The 20,768-nt window shown below is 36.9% G+C and overlaps 1 protein-coding gene across 13 annotated transcripts in view; it reads right to left on the reverse strand.

Moving 5' to 3' along the window:
* The window catches only part of ARAP2 (ArfGAP with RhoGAP domain, ankyrin repeat and PH domain 2), a 198,264-nt gene that overhangs the window by 65,943 nt on the left and 111,553 nt on the right, over nucleotides 1-20,768 (reverse strand). For all 13 annotated transcript variants that reach the window (XM_027970922.2, XM_015096434.3, XM_060417574.1 and 10 more), the window contains 3 exons: nucleotides 13,526-13,689; nucleotides 6,766-6,978; nucleotides 3,185-3,290 (listed from right to left, as the gene is read on the reverse strand). In XM_027970922.2, the coding sequence (XP_027826723.1) occupies nucleotides 3,185-3,290; nucleotides 6,766-6,978; nucleotides 13,526-13,689 (483 nt within the window). The remainder of the gene's footprint in view (nucleotides 1-3,184; nucleotides 3,291-6,765; nucleotides 6,979-13,525; nucleotides 13,690-20,768) is intronic.

Below are 20,768 nucleotides of genomic sequence, written 5' to 3' on the forward strand. Positions count from 1 at the left end.
TTCAGGTTTAAGAACATTAGAAAAGACTACTGTCAAAGATATTACTACAAGTTACAAAGCATTACTTGCTCATCGCTTTAGAAGAAGGACCCCCCTCCCCAATATCCAGACAATTCTACAGATGGGACAACCTGTAGCTAAGGCATAAAGGTGTGCTTGCAGAAAGGTGTCAAATGACTTATAGGATGGAAGCATAAATAAAAGAGAGACAGGGGGCAGTAGGGTAAGCAGGAAATAAGGCAAGAATGACAAATTGGGAGGCATAAAGAAAAGAGTTCCAAATTCAAAGTTCAGGGCAACTGTTGAATTTCTCAGCACATCCTTATCAGGCGAGAAAATGGTCGAACGTGTTTGAATGGTTATTCAAATAAGACACCTCTCGGAAAGCAATCTCTTTTTACAATGAACAGACATGAAGAGAGTCAATTCTCCCAATCAGTAGGCTACAACACCAGTTTTACAAAGAACTTTCAAGTACTCACAAATGTTTTATAAGTTCAAAGTAATTAAGAAAACAACCATAGCCATCACCCTAATAAAAGGAAATTAACAATGATAAAAATGCAGAACTCTAACTGATGCCCATGGAAATATCAGTTAATTCTATCACTGACTATAGACTTAACAGCTGCTCAATTGCCTGTCTACTTTTGTGAATTTCTAAATACATGCTAAAAAAGGGAGATCAACTCTATCTAAGGAATAAAGCAAGACTAGGTAGGTACACCTAACTATAAAGGGCAAAGATTCTAGTAGGTACAAGGAAAATAAGGAAATATGACAGCAATATATACGATAGTGTAAGAAACAATGAAATACCAAATTGCATAGGGGAGACAGAGCAAGCTTGATCATCATGTATGATTTATAAGATGCAAAAGGCATTGCAAGTTAATAGAGAAGGATGTCATAATTGTGGACATCCCTCTCAAAACCACTCCATACTTTTTAAGATCACACTAGATATAAATATTTGGAAATTTTATCTGCAAGTCTGCCTCTGTTACTATTAGAATCTAAGCATCCCACAGCCAGAGACTTTGTGTTGATCATACTGTGGTGGTGGCGGTTTAGTCGTAAGTTGTGCCCAACTTTGTGACCGCTTTGTGACTGTAGCCTGCCAGGCTCCTCTGTCATGGGTTTCCCTAGGTGAGGATACTGGAGTGGGTTGAGGAGTGTGTTGCCATTTCCTTCTCCAGGGGATCTTCCCGACCTGGGGATCGAACATGTCTCTCCTGCTTGGCAGATGGATTCTTTACCACTGAGCCACCAGGAAAGCCCCTAATCACACTGCAGTGTGTAACATAAATATATATAGTGAAGGGAATTAAGTCAATATTAGTCATGGAGGAAGTGATCTGTTATCTAGGGCATGGATAGAAGTAAATGCTAAATCAATCTGACTTTATCCACAGTGACCTCTCAAACTTTGATGACACTATCAAATATTCTCACCTCCTGAGCATTCTCCTCTAGCACTTATCACCTCTTCAGTTTCTGAAACTGCCTGAATTACTGGCATAAATATGTCCACTATGTATTTTCCTTTTCTTCTTTTATTTCCCTGCTCCCACACTAGTATCTGCAAGCGTCCCATATTCAGCCAGTTTACTCTCTTCCCACTCAGGGTTTCTCATTAGAAGTACACAGAAACTGTGTCTTAAGTAGGTTTCTTTGCCTCTGTTCTAACCTCTTCCCAATCAATCCCAGGACATGGGTTATCATCCTAAAACAGATTGGATCAGTCAGTCCTTATCACAAAAAGGAATGCAATCCAAATGTTTTTGCACAATGAACAGAGCCTTTCACAGCCTGATGCCAGCCAGCTACAAAGCATCTCATCTTCTAGCACACATGTTTCCTGAAAATATCCCTCACTCACGTCTTATACTTAATTTTTTGTCATGCCCAGTTCATTTATCCTTTTAGATCTGAAGCATTACCTGGATCTCAACACACAATCACTCAATCCTTCCTCTTTAATTTCATGTTGTATGCTAAAATTCTCTGTTTTAAAATCTGTGCTGACAGTGTTGTTTTCCTAAAATGTATAAAATGCCCTGCAGCATCCCTCTAAGTCCCCATCCCCACTGTGATGTCTTGGGGTTCCTTGGTGCTATTTGGAAACTGCAGTCTTAAGACTATTTTTGTTATTCATGTATTATTAGCAATCATTTCTGTTCACATGGACTCTTAATGGGCACTGTATATAGTAGGAGTGAAAATTAAGGTTAAACAAAGGATATGAAGTAGCTCATTATCTGAAATCCAAGTATGAATTAAGAAGTTTAAGAATTATACGCAACTCAATGTTTAAAATATTAACTGATAATTGTAGCAGCAGGTGACATACTGAAATTTGTGAAGAAAAAAAAATTCTGTCCCAGTGTCTCTGAGGCATAGAGATAGGACCTTATAGTATATCAACTATATTTGTATGACACAGTAAGAAAATCAGATGCATAGTAATGGAGTTTACATGCATGAGAAGTAGTGATTGGAAAAGAAAGATAAAGACAAAAGACAAATTGTGAAGATTTAGGAATCTAAACTTCAACTAAGGTATTTTTAGTAGAATTCAGCTTTACAGAAATTTATTCAAGGAAATATTGCATCCATGCAGGAAGCTGCCACCAATATATTCCTTAAGCAGTATTTACACTGATTTAAGTTCCTGTAATGATTCTTGCTCATAGCAAAATAAACAAACCTTAAGTTTGTTTACTTAAAATGTTATTCCCAAACACCCTGATTTTTCAGATGTCATTTCTCAAGCTACCATTTTATCCCTCCTATCCTCCCAAATGCAGGGGACTACATGCCCTGACATAGAAAATGGGTTTGACTTTTGAAATTTCCCTTATCTAATCAATAGTCTGACATCAAAATGTTTTAAAATTCTTGTTTAAGTACTGGATGTATTTGAGGAGGTGATATATGATTATTTCTAATCCAATTAAGAAATTCTCCAGGGTTATTTATTCGAAATGTATCTTAATTGCATTAAGAGAGGCCAAACTGATTGTTTATGGGAATTCCATTTTGAAACCATTCTTAAGATATGGTGAAAGATTTACATTCACAAATAGAAGAAGGTTAACCGTAGTACTTTAAATTAAAAAAAAATTATAACTTACTGAGTGTCATATTTGAAATATCTAGAAAAGTTCATGAATCCACCCACCTGTAAAGGTGTTCAATTATAGCTGCCAGCGTTGCTCGGTTCACCCCAGGAAGAGTACGTATAAATGCTCCATACTTTTTAATTCTTTCCTTGTCATCTTGGGTATCTAAAGGTTAAACACACACACGTGAAACTTTAGGTCTAACTAATCATCTATATTACAAATTTGCCTTTTATCAGTATTTTAAAACAATATTCGCAACTGTATTTCACTGATACAATCAAGGTTCAAAACAGAAAACACTCAAACTTCTCTAATTCTGGAAAAGTATTTGATATTTGCATAAACATTCCACAGCTATATGTCACAGCTCTTATATTTTGTAATTAAAAATAAAGCACTTTTAAAACTCAGGTCTGTATTTTATCTTCAATGCTACATTTTGCAGAACTTTGATTAAAAGGATTGTTTTCAAGTAGTAACAAATTAGCCTACAAATTGAAGAGATGAGCCGAAAGTATTTTAACTATAGCTATGAAAGATCTCACTATTTGTTATTAGAAAATGACATGTCTGACCATTTTTCCCTGTTAGCATCATAAAAATCTTCCCTAAACTTTGAACCATCCCAGAACTATGAACTGTACATTAACCCCACAGATCCATGCAAAAGGCCTTTCACTAGCCCTGGAAACTTCAGTTCTTTGGAGAAGGTTGGGGGCGGTGGGCAGTGGAACAAGTCATAAGGTCCTGGTACCAGTGATACAGACTGAGAGGAAGACAGATAGATCCTCTGCTTTTGTCACGGTCAGAACTTATTCATGAATAGGAGGACAAGAAGGAACTACTCTCCTCCACTCTCCTAACCCTAAGAAGTCAAATACTTAAAAGCAACTGCACAGGAACCTCCAAAGTTCTAGAGTCTGGAGGTTGTGCAGTGGTGGTCTGGTCTAACCTATTCTTTCACAGGGGAAATGAGAGACCTCTCTTCAAATAAATAGCTTGTGCTGACTCTGTAACTCAAGGGGACTACACTTATATATTCCCTCTCCATTCTCAACTACCTTTGGAAACAAGGCTTTTTCATTTTCTGCTTAGCCCTACACATTCTATTCACAGAAAGCCAGAGGCACATTAATGATTCTTTGAAAGTACACAGTCACTTGTAAAGGACATTCGGATCCCTGCGGAGGTAAGAAATTCTGTGACACATTTTTGAAGTATGCTCCTATTTAAAACAGGAACTGATAGCTCCTTTGTACTGATTTCACCTGCACACTAGATCTGTAAAAGTAAACATGGTCATATTGACTTAACTATGCTGATGGATGACTGTCTAAAAGCAAGAGGGGAAGACACCCCAGTAACGTTCAAAGACTGTACTAGAAGTGAATTAAGAATTAGCTATCATTCTTGGTATAACCCAAATCTTTCCCCTCATGTCTTCCAGTTTCTAACTGTAGAGGTAATTGTATTTAGTCAATTAAATGTAATTAATACTACACTACTATGCTTATAATAAGCACATGCTAGGATAGCCTGTTTTCACAAATCTTATAAGAATAAAATAGATGATATTTTCAAAATGAAGTTTGAGTAACTGAAAAGGAAACTGAAGATAGATTTTAGGTCATATAGAAAATACAACTATTCAACCAGTCACAGCCTTCAGACAATTTAATGAGCATTCTTAGAAGAAGAGGTCGTGTATATCATATTAACAGGTACTATGCAACCAACTATAGGACATTCTTTGCCTTGGGCGCACAGGACCCAAGAGAGCTATCCAGTGAGGTCATCCAGTGACTTATGGTTTACTTTTGTCAGATCCAACAAAGGGTACTTTCTGACAGGTCAGGGGCAGCTACAACAGATCTGAAAGCAAAGAACTTTGAACACTAGTAGTCGAAGGCTTCTCAAAGTAATTTCTCAGGGACTCACATCCAAATGGAAGGTGAACACACTCCTCTCTGACACATGCTATTTCTCAACTACCTTCTCCTGTAGTTTAACAATGAAGACCTCTTTGTCATTAAATTTGACAACTTCAGCAAAAGCATATTTGTCATAGATTTTTGATGACTGATTTTACAATAAAGGCAAATTTTAAGTCTTTATAAAATAGAGGACTATAAATAATTACATGGTTATGAATTACAATAAAACCTTAAAACAAAAATGAGGGTAGCAGGGCAATTGTGCTTAAAAAGATGTATTATCTAATTCTATATTCCAAAAAATTATACAATCAACTCTTCTTGTGATTAGAATTAAAACTATTGATTTGAAAAACACAGGAAACAAGGAAAAGACTTCCGAATTAAGTAGTTACATTGTGGAAAGTTTTATTTTAATAACAATACTACTCTCTTCTTGCTGAGACAAAAAGGATCAATCTTGGGATTATTTTTCAACTACAGATGTTTTGTGGCATTTCAAAATTAATCCCTTCAAATATCATATTTATCTTTTAAATTAAGCAAATACTTTTCACAGAAGAAACTATTTCTCAACAGAAAAACATCATATAGTCAATTCAAAGGTCATTTTCCAAAAAAATTCTCAAACTAGGTCAAATGTACAAGAGAGAAATATATTAGTAAATTATGGTATAATTCAATGATACATTTTAAAAATTGGGGAAAAATGAAGATTCAAAATCATCACTTTGAAATCACTGATATATAGGGAATATTTTAGTTTATTAATAAAAGTTATATATAAATCATAGGTGTGGGACAAAGATTATGAAATAATGTGAAAAATGAAAATAGCTCTATTAGAAATCTGGGATTAAAGGCAAAGTTTATATTTAAAAATATGCATTATCATGTTTCTAAAAAAGGAGTTATTTTGAATTAATAGAGGTAAATATAGGTTTTACTGAAATCAGTTCGACCCATTATCTGATTTAATAGGGCTTCCCAGGTGGCGCTAGTAGTAAAGAACCCACGAGCCAGTGCAGGAGACAGATATGGGTTTGATCCCTGGGTCGGAAAGATCTCCTGGAGTGGCACCCCACTCCAGTATTCTTGCCTAGAGAATCCCCAAGGACAGAGGAGCCTGGTGGGCTACAGTCCATAGGGTCACAAAAAGTCTGACACAACTGAATTGATTTAATACACACACAGCTGATTTAATAAACTGTTTTTCTAAGATCATTTCTCAAATAAGTTCTCTTAGAGTGTAGCAAAGATATCTTACTTCATTAGACAGAATCTGAAAAAAAAATGGAGTAAAAAGGTCTTTTGTCATGTAACTCTAAAGAGGCAGAATGAATGAAAAAGGAAAGTCAAAGAGCTATATGTTAAAACCATGTAAAAGCAATGTTGTAATAAACCTTTCATTTTAATTTTAATGAGAAATTAATAGCCTACACGGACTTGACTATTAACATTTCCAAAGTTAAGGCAAAGTAAGCACTAAGAAATCTACCAAAAACTAAATATTATCATAAAAGACTTTAGCAATTACCACCATAAATTTCTTTCGAGGCACATATAACAGCTATTTTACAATTTCTGTTCTAAGCCATTATGTATACTGTTCCTTTCAATTAAATGTTCAGATTATCAGAGGTGATTTTTAAAATCTACTACCAAATGAGAAGGCAAGCTTTATTCTGTAATTTATGTATTACCTAAGGCAGAGATCCAATACGGGTAGAGCTCCTTAGTGAGAAGTGCATCATCAATGTCAGAGAGAAAACTCTTCAGTACACCTGTCACATCTTCAAGTTGATGTTTTCCAGCCCTCAATTTAAAGCTTCTTGCATCCTTTTTGAAACTCTCCAGGAGTTCACTTACATGTAATGGATCACCATTCTTTTGATAGATATTTTTGTGTCCTAAACCTTTGTTTAAAAAAAAAAAAAAAAGATTATATGAAAAAAATATCAGGTCAAAATCCATTTTACTATCTCAAAAAAGAACTAATTTCTGTGCTCGGATGATGTACAAGACAAAATCATCATCTAAGAGTTTATATAAACATGCATGAGAGTAAAAAAGCTCTCCCCCTTGAAAATTTCATATTGTAAAATGCAAACCTGATGAACAAACTATTCCATCCTCAGCTCTTAGTAGGCCCTAGGCCAGTCCTTCCTCCAGTTCTTCATAGCATCTTTCTCAAGTGTTCTTTGACTACAAGTGCCCTTTGCTTAGTCTCTCAGAGTACAGATCTGCCCCCCAAAAAAGATTTCCTTTTCATTATAGGGGACTGGAATGCAAAAGTAGGAAGTCAAGAAACACCTGGAGTAACAGGCAAATTTGGCCTTGGAGTACAGAATGAAGCAAGGCAAAGGCTAATAGAGATTTGCCAAGAGAACACACTGGTCATAGCAAACACCCTCTTCTAAAACACAAGAGAAGACTCTACACATGGACATCACCAGATGGTCAACAACAAAATCAGATTGATTATATTCTTTGCAGCCAAAGATGGAGAAGCTCTATACAATAAGCAAAAACAAGAGAGGGAGCAGACTATGGCTCAGATCATGAACTCCTTATTGCCAAATTCAGACTTAAATTGAAGAAAGTAGGGAAAACCACTAGACCATTCAGGTATGACCTAAATCAAATCCCTTATGATTATACAGTGGAAGTGAGAAATAGATTTAAGGGACTTGATCTGATAGAGTTCCTGATGAACGGAGGATTCCTGATGGACGGAGATTTGTGACATTGTACAGGACACAGGGATCAAGGCCATCCCCATGGAAAAGAAATGCAAAAGAGCAAAATGGCTGTCTGGGGAGGCCTTACAAATAGTTGTGAAAAGAAGAGAAGTGAAAAGCAAAGGAGAAAAGGAAAGATATAAGCATCTGAATGCAGAGTTCCAAAGAATAGCAAGAAGAGATAAGAAAGCCTTCCTCAGTGATCAATGCAAAGAAATAGAGGGAAAAAACAAAATGGAAAAGATCTCTTCAAGAAAATTAGAGATACCAAGGGAACATTTCATGCAAAGATGGGCTGAATAAAGGACAGAAATGGCATAGACCTAACAGAAGCAGAAGATATTAAGAAGAGGTGCCAAGAATACACAGAAGAACTACACAAAAAAGATCCTCATGACCCAGATAATCACAATGGTGTGATCACCCACCTAGAACCAGACATCCTGGAATGTGAAGTCAAGTGGGCCTTAGAAAGCATCACTACGAACAAAGCTAGTGGAGGTGATGGAATTCCAGTTGAGATATTTCAAATCCTGAAAGATGATGCTGTGAAAGTCCTGTACTCAATATGCCAGCAAGATTGGAAAACTCAGCAGTGGCCACAGGACTGGAAAAGGTCAGTTTCATTCCAATCCCAAATAAAAGCAATGCCAAAGAATGCACAAACTACCACACAATTGCACTCATCTCACACGCTAGCAAAGTAATGCTCAAAATTCTCCAAGCCAGGCTTCAGCAATACGTGAACCGTGAACTTCCAGATGTTCAAGCTGGTTTTAGAAAGGCAGAGGAACCAGACCAACCTAGATAGCATATTCAAAAGCAGAGACATGAGCCAACAAAGGGCTGTCTAGCCAAGGCTATGGTTTTTCCAGTAGTCATGTATGGATGTGAGAGTTGGACTGTGAAGAAAGCTGAGCGCCGAAGAATTGATGCTTTTGAACTGTGGTGTTGGAGAAGACCCTTGAGAGTCCCTTGTACTGCAAGGAGATCCAACCAGTCCATTCTAAAGGAGATCAGTCCTGGGTGTTCTTTGGAAGGAATAATGCTAAAGCTGAAACTCCAGTACTTTGGCCACCTCATGTGAAGAGCTGACTCATTGGAAAAGACTCTGATGCTGGGAGGGATTGGGGGCAGGAGGAGAAGTGGATGACAGAGGATGAGATGGCTGGATGGCATCACTGACTCGATGGACATGAGTTTGAGAAACTCTGGGAGCTGGTGATGGACAGGGAGGCCTGGTGTACTGCAATTCATGGGCTCGAAAAGAGTCGGACACAACTGAGCGACTGAACTGACTGAACTCACTGACAAAAGTGAAGACTCTCTAGTATAAATTTCCTGAAGTCTCTACATTCATATGTGCATATTTAATTTTGTCAGTTCCACACCTTCTTCTAGATGGAAGAGCTGGGTCATAACTTTTTAGAATTACATATTGATCAAGTTTCCCACATAAAATAAGAGTAGCAGTGGTTAACTGAAGGAAGAGAAGTGATTGTGGTGATGATGATGATATGCAAACAAATATTTTTTAATCCTTTTTTGCCCCCTCCCTTCAGGCCTCTTGTTTTTCTTTCTTCCAAAACTAATCTGAGTTTTCTATATTTATGCTTTCTACCATCTTCCATCCCTGTTGATCCTTTAACCACTTACTCTTGCTTTGGGCCTAATTTCCACTCTGTTGGGATCATCTTCCTCAAGAATATGCTTTCTAGATGCTTTTCAATTTTTATGTAATAGGATCCCCTTGCAGTGTCTAATACTCCAGTGAATCCTGGTTAAAATTCTGTTAATCTCAAGGCTTTCATGATGTTATGATCTCATCTCTTTTGGCCCCTTCCTCTATGACTCCTCTTCTAGTCTTCTATTTATTCTGCTATTCAGTATTTACTGATGATTCCAGGAAACCATCCTCAATTCTCTTCTCTGTTCCCCTACAAAATTTTCTAGATGAATCCATCCATTTTCATCACTTCAACTAAGACATGTATATTTCTACTCAGCTTTTAATTTTGAAAATTTCAAATGCACATGTGCATTATATATCTAAATCTATATATAAATATATATATATTCTATATATTATATTTGATATAAAATCTACATATAAATCTAAATATAAGCAGGGCTTCCCAAATACAAGCCACATAGACTATACTTATACATGTGAACAAATTAATTTTCCTGCCCCATCCACTACTTCACCTCCCAATCCCAACATGCCTTTTATCTTGTTCCTATACCTCAATATGTGGCACTGCCTTCTCCCCAGTCATTTATAAGCTAGAACTTCTCTTTCTCACATATCACATCAAAAGAATCAATAAAAATTTCAAAAAAACTGTCACATATATTTTTCATCATGACTTCTCTCACAAAACTGTCCCCTCGCTCACTCCATCACCTGCACTATTATAATTTCAAGCACCCAATTCCTCGTTATGTTATTGCACCTCTCTGTCCCTATTTCCACTGACCCTTCCAGTCTGTCTTGAAAATGATAATAGAATGATCTGAGATACAAGCCTGCTGGTGTTACCAAAATGCTTAAAAATATGGATATATAGCCCCCTATCACTGACTAGAGGGCAAGTTTTGGGGAAGATTAAAGGCAGGAGGAGAAGGGGACAACAAAGGACGAGATGGTTGGATGGCACCTCCAACTCAATGGACATGAGTTTGAGAAAGCTCCAGGAGACGGTGAAGGACAGGGAAGCCTGGCATGCTGCAATCCATGGGATCACAAAGAGTCGGACATGACTGAGCAACTGAACAACAACAGAGGGCAAGTCTAGGGATTTTATTATGATACATAAGACCCTGAGCTTCCCAGGTGGTGTTAGTGGTAAAGAACTGGCCTGCCAATGCAGGAGACATAAGAGATATGGGTTTAATCCATGGATTGGGATGATCCCCGGAGGAGAGCATAGAAACCCACTCCACTATCCTTGCCTGGAGAATCCCACTGACTGAGGAGCCTGGTGAGCTATTGTCCATAGGGTCGCAAAGAGTTGGAAACAACTGAAATGACTTAGCATGCACACATACATATAAGACCCTATATGAATGTTCTAACCAGTTCTCCAGCTTCTTTTATTTTCCGCTCTTCTCACACTAAGTTCTGACCACATGTAGCTACCCAAAGTTCCCTGACTAGATAGCTTCCTTCAGGACTCCACACCTGGCACACACAGTTTCTTCTGCCTGGAATCCCTACTCCTTCCCTCTCCTAACAAGCTCCCATTCTCTCTTAAAACACATGGCAGGTTCCATGCTTCAGCCATGAAACCCTCCATGACCACTTCTACACTAAGTGAATTTCAGCTCTAGGCCATGGACACCTGGACCACCCCCTGAACCCCACTGCCACAGAATTTTATACACTTGAAATATAAATGCCTACTTATTCTGATCCACAATCTTTAAATTCCTAGAAGGCAAAGATCATGTCTTATTTTCTGTATACAGTAGTTACACAGTACCTCAAAGAACTGTTGATAGTTAGTAAATGACCACAAAAGAAGAATAAGCAAGTTCTACCAAAAAATTGATTAAGTTTCTGGGCTATCATGTTCCTAGTTGAGTGAATTTCTAACAACTGGTACAGGTAACTCGATGTGAATCTGAACACAATTTTGTTTACAAAAATTAAGTATATCCCCCCAAGAGCTAACTGCTGTAACTCATTAAAAAAATTAAAACTCTAAGAATTATACTGTGAATTTTGTCAGGTTCAGATTTTGACACCATGAGCACAAAAATTCGGCTTTTAGATTTTATACCAAAGATTAGGAAATCCGAAATAATTATGATCATATAGGCCCTGAGTCAATCACCTGCATCCTATAATCACTGGGTGTTTTCTAAGTTCATATCAGATCTTCCCTTCTATCCATGCTGGTAATATTGAGGTGTTCACATGTTTTGCTCAAAAAAAACAAAAAGCTGGGAAAAACATTAAGAGTCTTTTATTGGCTTTATTACTTTAATATGGAAGCTAATGTACCTTATGCTAGAGCTACAAGGTAATTATAATATATGAAATTTAGTTGAAAACAATCTAATGCTTAATGATTTTAAATGCAAATAAACACCACAAAGAAACTTCTGATTTCCCTAGAGAAACATTAAATTGGATACACTGGGAGCAAGTCAAGCTATTTTAATCATCTGTCAACTTAAGAAAGACCTTATACCATTATGAAACTAACATGATGTGAAAATTCCCAATGAGGTTATGATCTTGCTAAAACATAAGATGTGTGTAATTTATTTATACCTGCACAATGCAAGTGCACCAATACACAATTACGAATAAATGAAGATGATAACCTTCCTCCCCCATTTTCAAACAAACAGATGATGACAGTTGATAAGAAAAATATAACCATACTATCAAGGAAATTCACAGAATAATCCCACATAATGTGATTACATACATATTTGCAACATGTGTATAATTCAAACACAAATTAATATTCAGACCTGAATATTAATCATAATTTTACTTGGATAACACATGAAATGAGTGAAATACTTAAAATGGCACTCTCTCTAGGAGAAAACAGATTAATATACACATATTCTAGACTTAATTTTTCCTTATTTTTTTTCATAGCATTTGTTATGTCGGGCATTGTGTTCATATCATTTCACTGTTAGTTCTCACACTGGAAGGCAAAATTTATGGTTCTTTCACTCTTTACTACCACTGCTCAATTTCCAGTACTAAGCTCAGCAGCTGACATACTATAGACAATAAATAAGCAAAAAAAAAAAAACTCATAAAACAATGTTTTTCTACAGCTCTCTCACTGATTACACTTTCTTTTCAAATTAAAAATACCCAAAGATACATCTAAGACTAGGAGAACAATGAAAAGTTAACACAACTTCCAAAATATAAGATAAACCATTTTACTTTCTTTCTGCATGTACAATCTAAATCAATGCCTTTTATAGACAGATTGAAAGAGAACATATTTTTATATTAAAAATATAGTTAAACAATTTATTTATCTTTTAGCATATTAAGGCAACATGTAACTGAAGAAATTTTAAGAATGAGTAGTAATTTGAAAATAAGTAAAAATAATAAAGACATACTTCATTTACTTTTTAGGCATGTATAAAATACTGCCACTGCATGTTAAAATGAGGCCTGATTCAAGTTGGTTTTAACCTGCAACTATTCATAAATATGTTGTTACGATTAAGTCAAACCAGCACAATTAATGACCATGTTTCTTAATATAAACATGTGACCAAAAACATGTTAAAGGGAATAAATACACAGACACTTTGCATGCAGGCCTACAAAAACTAAAGTCTTTTAGACATTGTCCCATCATTTACTATTTTTAAAACACAGTCACGACTGCATTCCCTAAGACTTTACTGTAAAGTTATAACCTCTGAAAAGTACAACCTTTAATCATTTTTTAAATATACATTTTACAATATAGATTCTTCTAATATGCCATTTAAAATTTTTATGCATGTAAAGGAAGAAGGAATTTGTAAGGGCATGTGATATAATTTAAATGAACTTTACTGTGAGAAGGAATGGCATTTAGGCTGAAGAGGGACTACACTTTTAATTTTCATTGATGTACTTAAGATACAAAGGACTCTCATTCAGTCCAATGGAGGTATTATTTCAAAACTGTAAGAATGCTACTATGAGTTCTTGGGGTTGAATAAAAACTCTGATACTTACCATACTGTGTAACAAATGCTATACAGCTGTTCACGATAATGGGAACGTCATTTCTGCCGAGCTGCTGGTCTTGTAATGCATTCCCATCTGTACCCGCTGCTTTTTCAATTGCAGTATGCCAGACTGTGAAATCCAACTTGGTATGCCCATGGATGTATAATGTTCTGTAAAGTTTGAAAAGTATTTCAAATGATAATTTTTTTTTAAGCCTTACTTCTACAGAGAATATCCTTAAATCCATATAAATGTGATCTGATCTCATCCATCAGAAGAAAACCCCTCTGTCTACCACCAGCTTCCACTCACTTGATCCCTCTTTTGCTTTGGAGTCATACGTCTCTCTCCAGAGAGGCCAGAAAATTCCCTGAACTTGTGGCCTTAATGTCCTTGCCTCTTTTTCATTTCCTCTTTCATTCTGTTTCTGAATAACTGAACTGAAACCCTTCTGGCCAGCATCACGTGTAACTTCTCATGGATATCTGGGGGTGTATTTTTTAAGATTTTAGAAGTGTTTGATAACTTTAGGACTGTTCTTCCTTTTAAAGGTTAAAAAAAAAAAGAGAGAGAGAGAGAGAGGGAAAACAACCACCCAATTCAGCTTTGGTAGAACAGTTCTTCCTGGCTTTTCCTCCTATCTTTCTGGTCCCTCAGTTCTTTCCCAAACTCACTTTCTCTTTCTAAAAATGAACTTGTAACTTCAGTGCACTCACATGAACTCCAAAGACTCTCCAAGGGACATGTCATTCAGGCCAGTGGTTTCCATCCCCCATATATATATATATAAGCTAGTAAGTCTCACATCCCTATCTCTGGTTGAGAATTTACTCACAAATCAGATCTTCACATGATTGAAAAGCAAGAGCATAAAGAAGTTAACAGAATGGAAATCAATTCATGCACTCAAGTTTTAGCGCTGTGCTCACTTCCTTTATGACCTTGGACAAGTTATCAACCTTCTTTGGTTCTCAGTTTTATCAAAGGCAAAAATGAGGATAATAATAGCACCCACTTTAGCACTCAGTAAATGTGGTATTAGTAACTAATAAACCATAATGCTAATTAATGTTAATGTTAATTCCACAAGCATCTCAAATCTTTATCCCTTCTTATGTGGAGTTGGAGAAGACTCTTGAGAGTGCTTGGATGGTGAGGAGATCCAACCAGTCCGTCTTAAAGGAGATCAGTCCTGGGTGTTCATTGGAACGACTGATGTTGAAGCTGAAACTCTAATACTTTGGCTACCTCATGTGAAGAGTTGACTCATTTGAAAAGACCCTGGTGCTGGGAAAGATTGAGGGCAGGAGGAGAAGGAGACGACAGAGGATAAGATGGTTGGATGGCATCACCGACTCAACAGACATGGGTTTGGGTGGACTGCGAGAGTTAGTGATAGACAGGGAGGCCTGGCGTGCTGCGGTTCATGTAGTCGCAGAATAGGACACAGCTGAGTGACTGAACTGACACTGATACCAAACTGGTACTACAGTCTCCACTTATCCCACCAGGAATTTAGGATTTATTACTGTAGACTGATCCCCTCAATCGCCACCCCACTCCTGACATATGAACTCAGTCACAGAATACTGTCACATCCAGTTCCCTGACATACTTGCTTTGCCTCCTCTTTATTTGAACACTGCCCTCCTTAAGGGCTTTCTATTGCTCCTTAAAGTCACTTAAGTCCCTCCAAACAAAATTCCTTTCCCAATCCTCCACCTTCTCAAGACTCACAGAACGATCTTTTTAAAATACAAAGCTAATGACATCACTTCCTGATAACTGTCCTTCCATGGCAGTTCTGGAGGTTTCAAGATTAAAAGGTCTTCAACATCTGTCCTGTATTATCCACTCAACTGTGCCATTCCCAGGAGGAACGGAGAAAGGAAGGGAATAAGAAAGAAATTAACATGTTCTTCTCTTTGCAGGAAGTACTTCCTGCTCTCTGACTGCTTAGTCCAGCTCCTCCCCCATTGGTATATTCTAGGTAACCCTTTGTGACCCTCGATTCCTATCTGCCTCCATCCAATGCTTCTGGTGAAACAGGCATTCTTCTTTAATCCTAAACAATCACTCCACCCTCCATCACATTAACTGTTGTGTCTGTGTGAATTTTTTAGCCACTTCACCACAAACTTAATACAAGCAAACAAAGAAAGCATTTCAGTTTATCAATAGCCTTTAGCATAGTGCCAGATATTTCAGTTCAGTTCAGTCTCAGTTGTGTCCAACTCATTGCGATCCCATGAATCGCAGCATGACAGGCCTCCCTGTCTATCACCAACTCCTGGAATTTACTCAAACTCATGTCCATTGAGTTGATGATGCCATCTAGCGATCTCATCCTCCATTGTCCCCTTCTCCTTCCTCCAGTCTCTCCAAGCATCAGGGTCTTTTCCAATGAGTCAACTCCTCGCATGAGGTAGCCAAAGTAATAAGAGTTTCAGCTTTAGTAACAGTCCTTCCAATGAACAGCCAGGACTGATCTCCTTTAGAATGGACTGGTTGGATCTCCTTGCAGTCCAAGGGACTCTCAAGAGTCTTCTCCAACATCACAGTTCAAAAGCATCAATTTTTTGGCGCTCAGCCTTCTTCACAGTCCAACTCTCACATCCATACATGACCACAGGAAAAACCTTAGCCTTGACTAGATGGACCTTTGCTGGCAAAGCAATGTCTCTGCTTTTGAATATGCTATCTAGGTTGGTCATAATTTTTCTTCCAAGGAGTAAGCGTCTTTTAATGGCATGGCTGCAGTCACCAACTGCAGTGATTTTGGAGCCCCCCAAAATAAAGTCTGACACTGTTTCCACTGTTTCCCCATCTATTTCCCATGAAGTGATGGGACCAGATGCCATGATTTTCATTTTCTGAATGTTGAGCTTTAAGCCAACTTTTTCACTCTCCACTTTCACTTTCATCAATAGGCTTTTTTAGTTCCTCTTCACTTTCTGCCATAAGGGTGGTGTCATCTGCATTTCTGAGGTTATTGATATTTCTCCCAGCAATCTTGATTCCAGCTTGTGCTTCTTCCAGCCCAGCGTTTCTCATGATGTACTCTGCATAGAAGTTAAACAAGCAGGGTGACAATATACAGCCTTGACTTACTCCTTTTCCTATTTGGAACCAGTGTGTTGTTCCATGTCCAGTTCTAACTGTTGCTTCCTGACCTGCATACAGGTTTCACATGAGGCAGGTATTTAGTGGATGCATTATTTAGTAGATGCATTGTTTTAAAGTTTTATCACTAGAAAAACCTTTGACTTGAAACAACTTAATCATTGATGCATGTAAGTATAATTATACTAAAGTAAGAGGAAATGGCAACCCATTTCAGTATTCTTGCCTAGATAATCCCACGGACAGAGGAGCCTGGTGGGCTGCTGTTCATAGGGTTGCACAAGGCTGGACATGACTGAAGCGACTTAGCACGCATGCATACCAACGTCCAACTATTTAATTTTGATTTCAAACTATGAAATGGCTACTTTGGATTCAATCTGAAGAGAAAGGAATGAACTGCATCAACAATCAGTCGTTATGGTTTCTTTTGAGGGGACTGAGAGAGGTAATCTTTTACATTCCTGGTAATTCATTGGCCCTAATTTAAGAAGAAAACAACATTCCCTCTTTCTTTCCTTTGGTTTCTTTTCTGGAAATGCTCCTCTATGAAGATAAAGCTACTAGCACCCCACTCTACTCACCTTAACACCTCCTGAACCTGCCATAACTACATCTTCACTGACACTGATGCCCATAATCTTCATCTCTTGCTTCCTAACATCTTTATTTATTGCTTTTATTTTCCACACCCATCACAGCAGCTCAGATCTCAAGGTTTTGTCATTTCCTTTTTGAAGAATTCTGACACCTGCTTTAATACTGACATGCTTTTTGCCTTTTCACTGATCTCATGTCATGTTTAACTCAAAAGCATTCTACTGCTGGGTTTATTTGTTTAAATGAAATTATCTAACTTGGTACTTTCCCTGAGAAATCAAGCTCCTACATTATGTAGACTTAATCAAAATTACAGCTTGTTAAATTTAGGAGTTTAAAAAATATATTTTAACTCTTCTTGAGTCTCAGCTGCTTTTTTTATCTGATGATTAAGCTCTGAATAGGTGACAAAATCTTTGAAAAGGTGTGCTTATAAACAACGACCAATATTTGAGCAAGCAGTTAAAGAAACCCCAAAGGCAAGGGCCTGCCTACAATAGCAGTATGATTCTGCCATTAACTATAAATGTTTCAAACTTCAAATTTTCTTTCTAGTCAGAAGAAATGTTGTGATGACAAGTTTAACTGTCTGCTTGTGAACTCGTGAAGGGTAGAATCAGTAATGACAAGTTAACTCCCAAGTCCACTTGTCAAAGGCTGAATCCTAAGATACATCATCTTGTGCAGTAGATGTTTGACATTTAACAGCATCAGTTCAACATTCCTTTCTGATGTTACCTAAACTCTGCACATTGAATAAAGCATCAAAAGATATTTTCAACACAAATGCTGGCCAACTTTATTATTTCAAATGTTACTGAACAATGGTTTATCATTCCTATTTCAAAGAAATAGGAATTTACATCTTGAAAATCTGAAAAGTTATTCTGAAGAACTCTAATTATAGAGAAATACATTCTACTAACTGTTCATTCCCAAACCTAAATTTTAAAGCCATATTTTAAAAAATCCATATATCCTATAATGCATCAAGATAGTTCACTAAGACATAGAAACCAAGTCCCAAAACTAATAAAACAATTTTCTTAAAGCTGTAATATAATAGCCACAAAATATAGACTATCATTATTTGAGCCTAGTCTACTGACAAGACCCAAGACAAATGAATGATAGGATCTATATATTTAGCTGTACAAAAAATGAAATCATCTTTATAAAGAACATTTTAAACACAACTAAAAAGCAAACAACATATTTCAAAAACATAACTAAAAAAAGATAGTATCTTAGGCATCTATAAAAAATAAAAACACTGAGTCTTGTAATATATGTTAGCATTTGTTGGCCAAAAAATACTTTATTTTGCTTTCATTTCTGTAAGATATTTTTTCTGGATAGAGTATTTTAAGCTAATAGTTTCTGGTTTGGTTATTTTTTCCCCCAACACATTAAAAGATTTTACTATATTATCTCCTGGTTTGCACTGTTTCTGCCAATACATTCTCATCTTTGTCCCCTATTTTTAATGTTTCCCCTACCCAGCCCCCACCAGTGCTTTTATTTTTCCTCACATTGGTTTTCAAGAATTTGATTATGATATGTCTTGATGTGGTTTGTCTTTATCATGAATGTTATGTTGATCTTAATATATGTACATTTATAGTTTTTATGAAATTCAGAAGTCTTTGGCCATATTTCTTCAATATTATACATATATATATTACTCCATCTTTCTCTTCTCTCATTTTACAATTCTAACTATGTTTACATAAGAATGCTTAATATTGTCCCACAGGTCATTGAGGCTCTGCTAATTTTATTCAGCCTTTTCTCTCTGAGCTAAAGTTTTGATAATTTCTGTTGTCATGACTTCAAGTTTATTGACTTTGTTTTTTTTAAACATAGTCTACTCTTGGATTTAGCTGATCTAGTGAGATTTTCTTTTCAGATAGTGTATTTTTCAGCCTTAGAAGTTCCATTTGGTTTCTTCTTTAGACCCATTTTTCTATGTTTATGTTTTCCTTTACATCTTTTAATATATTTAGTAATAATTCAAAATTACTGTGTATATTCTTTGCTAATTCCACTATCCTTCTCATTTCTAGGTCTGTTCTTATCATCTAATTTCCAGCTTTTTCATATCACCAGTATTTTCACTCTATGCTAGACATCGTGAGTATTAAGTTCAGTGTCAGGGTTGTGCTATCTTCCTATAAAGGGTATTGATGTTTGTTTTGGCCCCTTTTGCCTATTTGACCCTGGGTAACTAAACTACTTGTGGAGAGGTCTGTTTTTAAGCTTAGCAAGGCATAAATGGAGCAGCCTTTACCTGTGGGCTGGTTTAGCCTTAATATTCTGGGATTACCTCCTGCTGTCTTTACAAATGCTCTGTGTGTTTAATGAAGTCTGTCTAACCTGGCTAGATAAAATCTGAACACACTCAAATAGTGTCTACATTCTGGGAATTGTTCAACTCATAGCACACCCTGAGAGTATTTTTGCCTGAAGTTCTGACCTGCAAATACGCAGGTTCATACTGAGCAATGATGAAAGGGAATTCTATGAAGATTTCTGAAGCTCGTGCTCTGTACATTTTTCCCTCTGCTCTGAACTCTATCTCGCAAAGTTTAGCTACTGCGGATTCTCCAAACTTCAAGCTCTACCTCCAACATAGCAAAACCGCCATATGCTGCTTGGATCCCCCCATTCCCTGTGCCAAGTACTGACAGGAAGCCAAGGTGATCTTAGGCCTTAAGTCACTTGTTTCCCTTCTCTCCATGGTCACTATCCTGGGAAGCCTATTGTTCCAAAGTCTGAAAATAGTTCGTTTGGTCCAGGTTTCTAGTAGTTTAAAGTGGGAGGGCATATTCCATGCCAGATATTTCTTCATGGGCAGAAATGGAAGTCCAGCACATTTTATTAAGTCATCACATCCATAAATCACCCTCATTTTCATTTATAGAAAAACAGTATTTCTTTCCTCAGCAGATAAGGAACTGCTGCATAGAGATGAAATTTCAGCCAGAAACAGGCAAACAATTATTAAATCTGTAGATGCAGAGACTGTATCACAAGAATAACGGAGAAAGAAATATTAGCTTAAATAATTTGTTTCTTCTGAGGCCAACAGTTCAGTAAGAAGTGTCAAGGCACACTATTCCCTGAGAAGGCAAGCCTCCAGGTTTTCAATTTCATCTCTACACACCATTAGGCAATTACCTATAGGAATGTGAGAAATAGCCCTGTTTCAAGTCTGCGGAAAAAAAAAAAAAAAAGGCTTCTGTACCCTCTTAAAGAACCTGCAATCCTTTCCAAAACAAGACAAGTTATTATTTACATTTAATTGATAAAACTAATATACCAATCTATCTCTCCAGGCCCACTGTCCCATGCTTCCTCCTCAAGAATTGAAGGTTAAGGCCAACCTGAAGTGAACTTTTACCCCAACCCATCCTATTTCTCTGAAACTATTGTTTCCACCTCTTGGAATATCTTTGTGTTTCAACCCCTCATTTTTTTCCTCTTCTAATCCTACTGAGGATTCCAGAGCCAGTTATAATATACT

The sequence above is a fragment of the Ovis aries genome, chromosome 6 (assembly GCF_016772045.2).
Source record: "Ovis aries strain OAR_USU_Benz2616 breed Rambouillet chromosome 6, ARS-UI_Ramb_v3.0, whole genome shotgun sequence".
Lineage (NCBI taxonomy): Eukaryota > Metazoa > Chordata > Mammalia > Artiodactyla > Bovidae > Ovis > Ovis aries.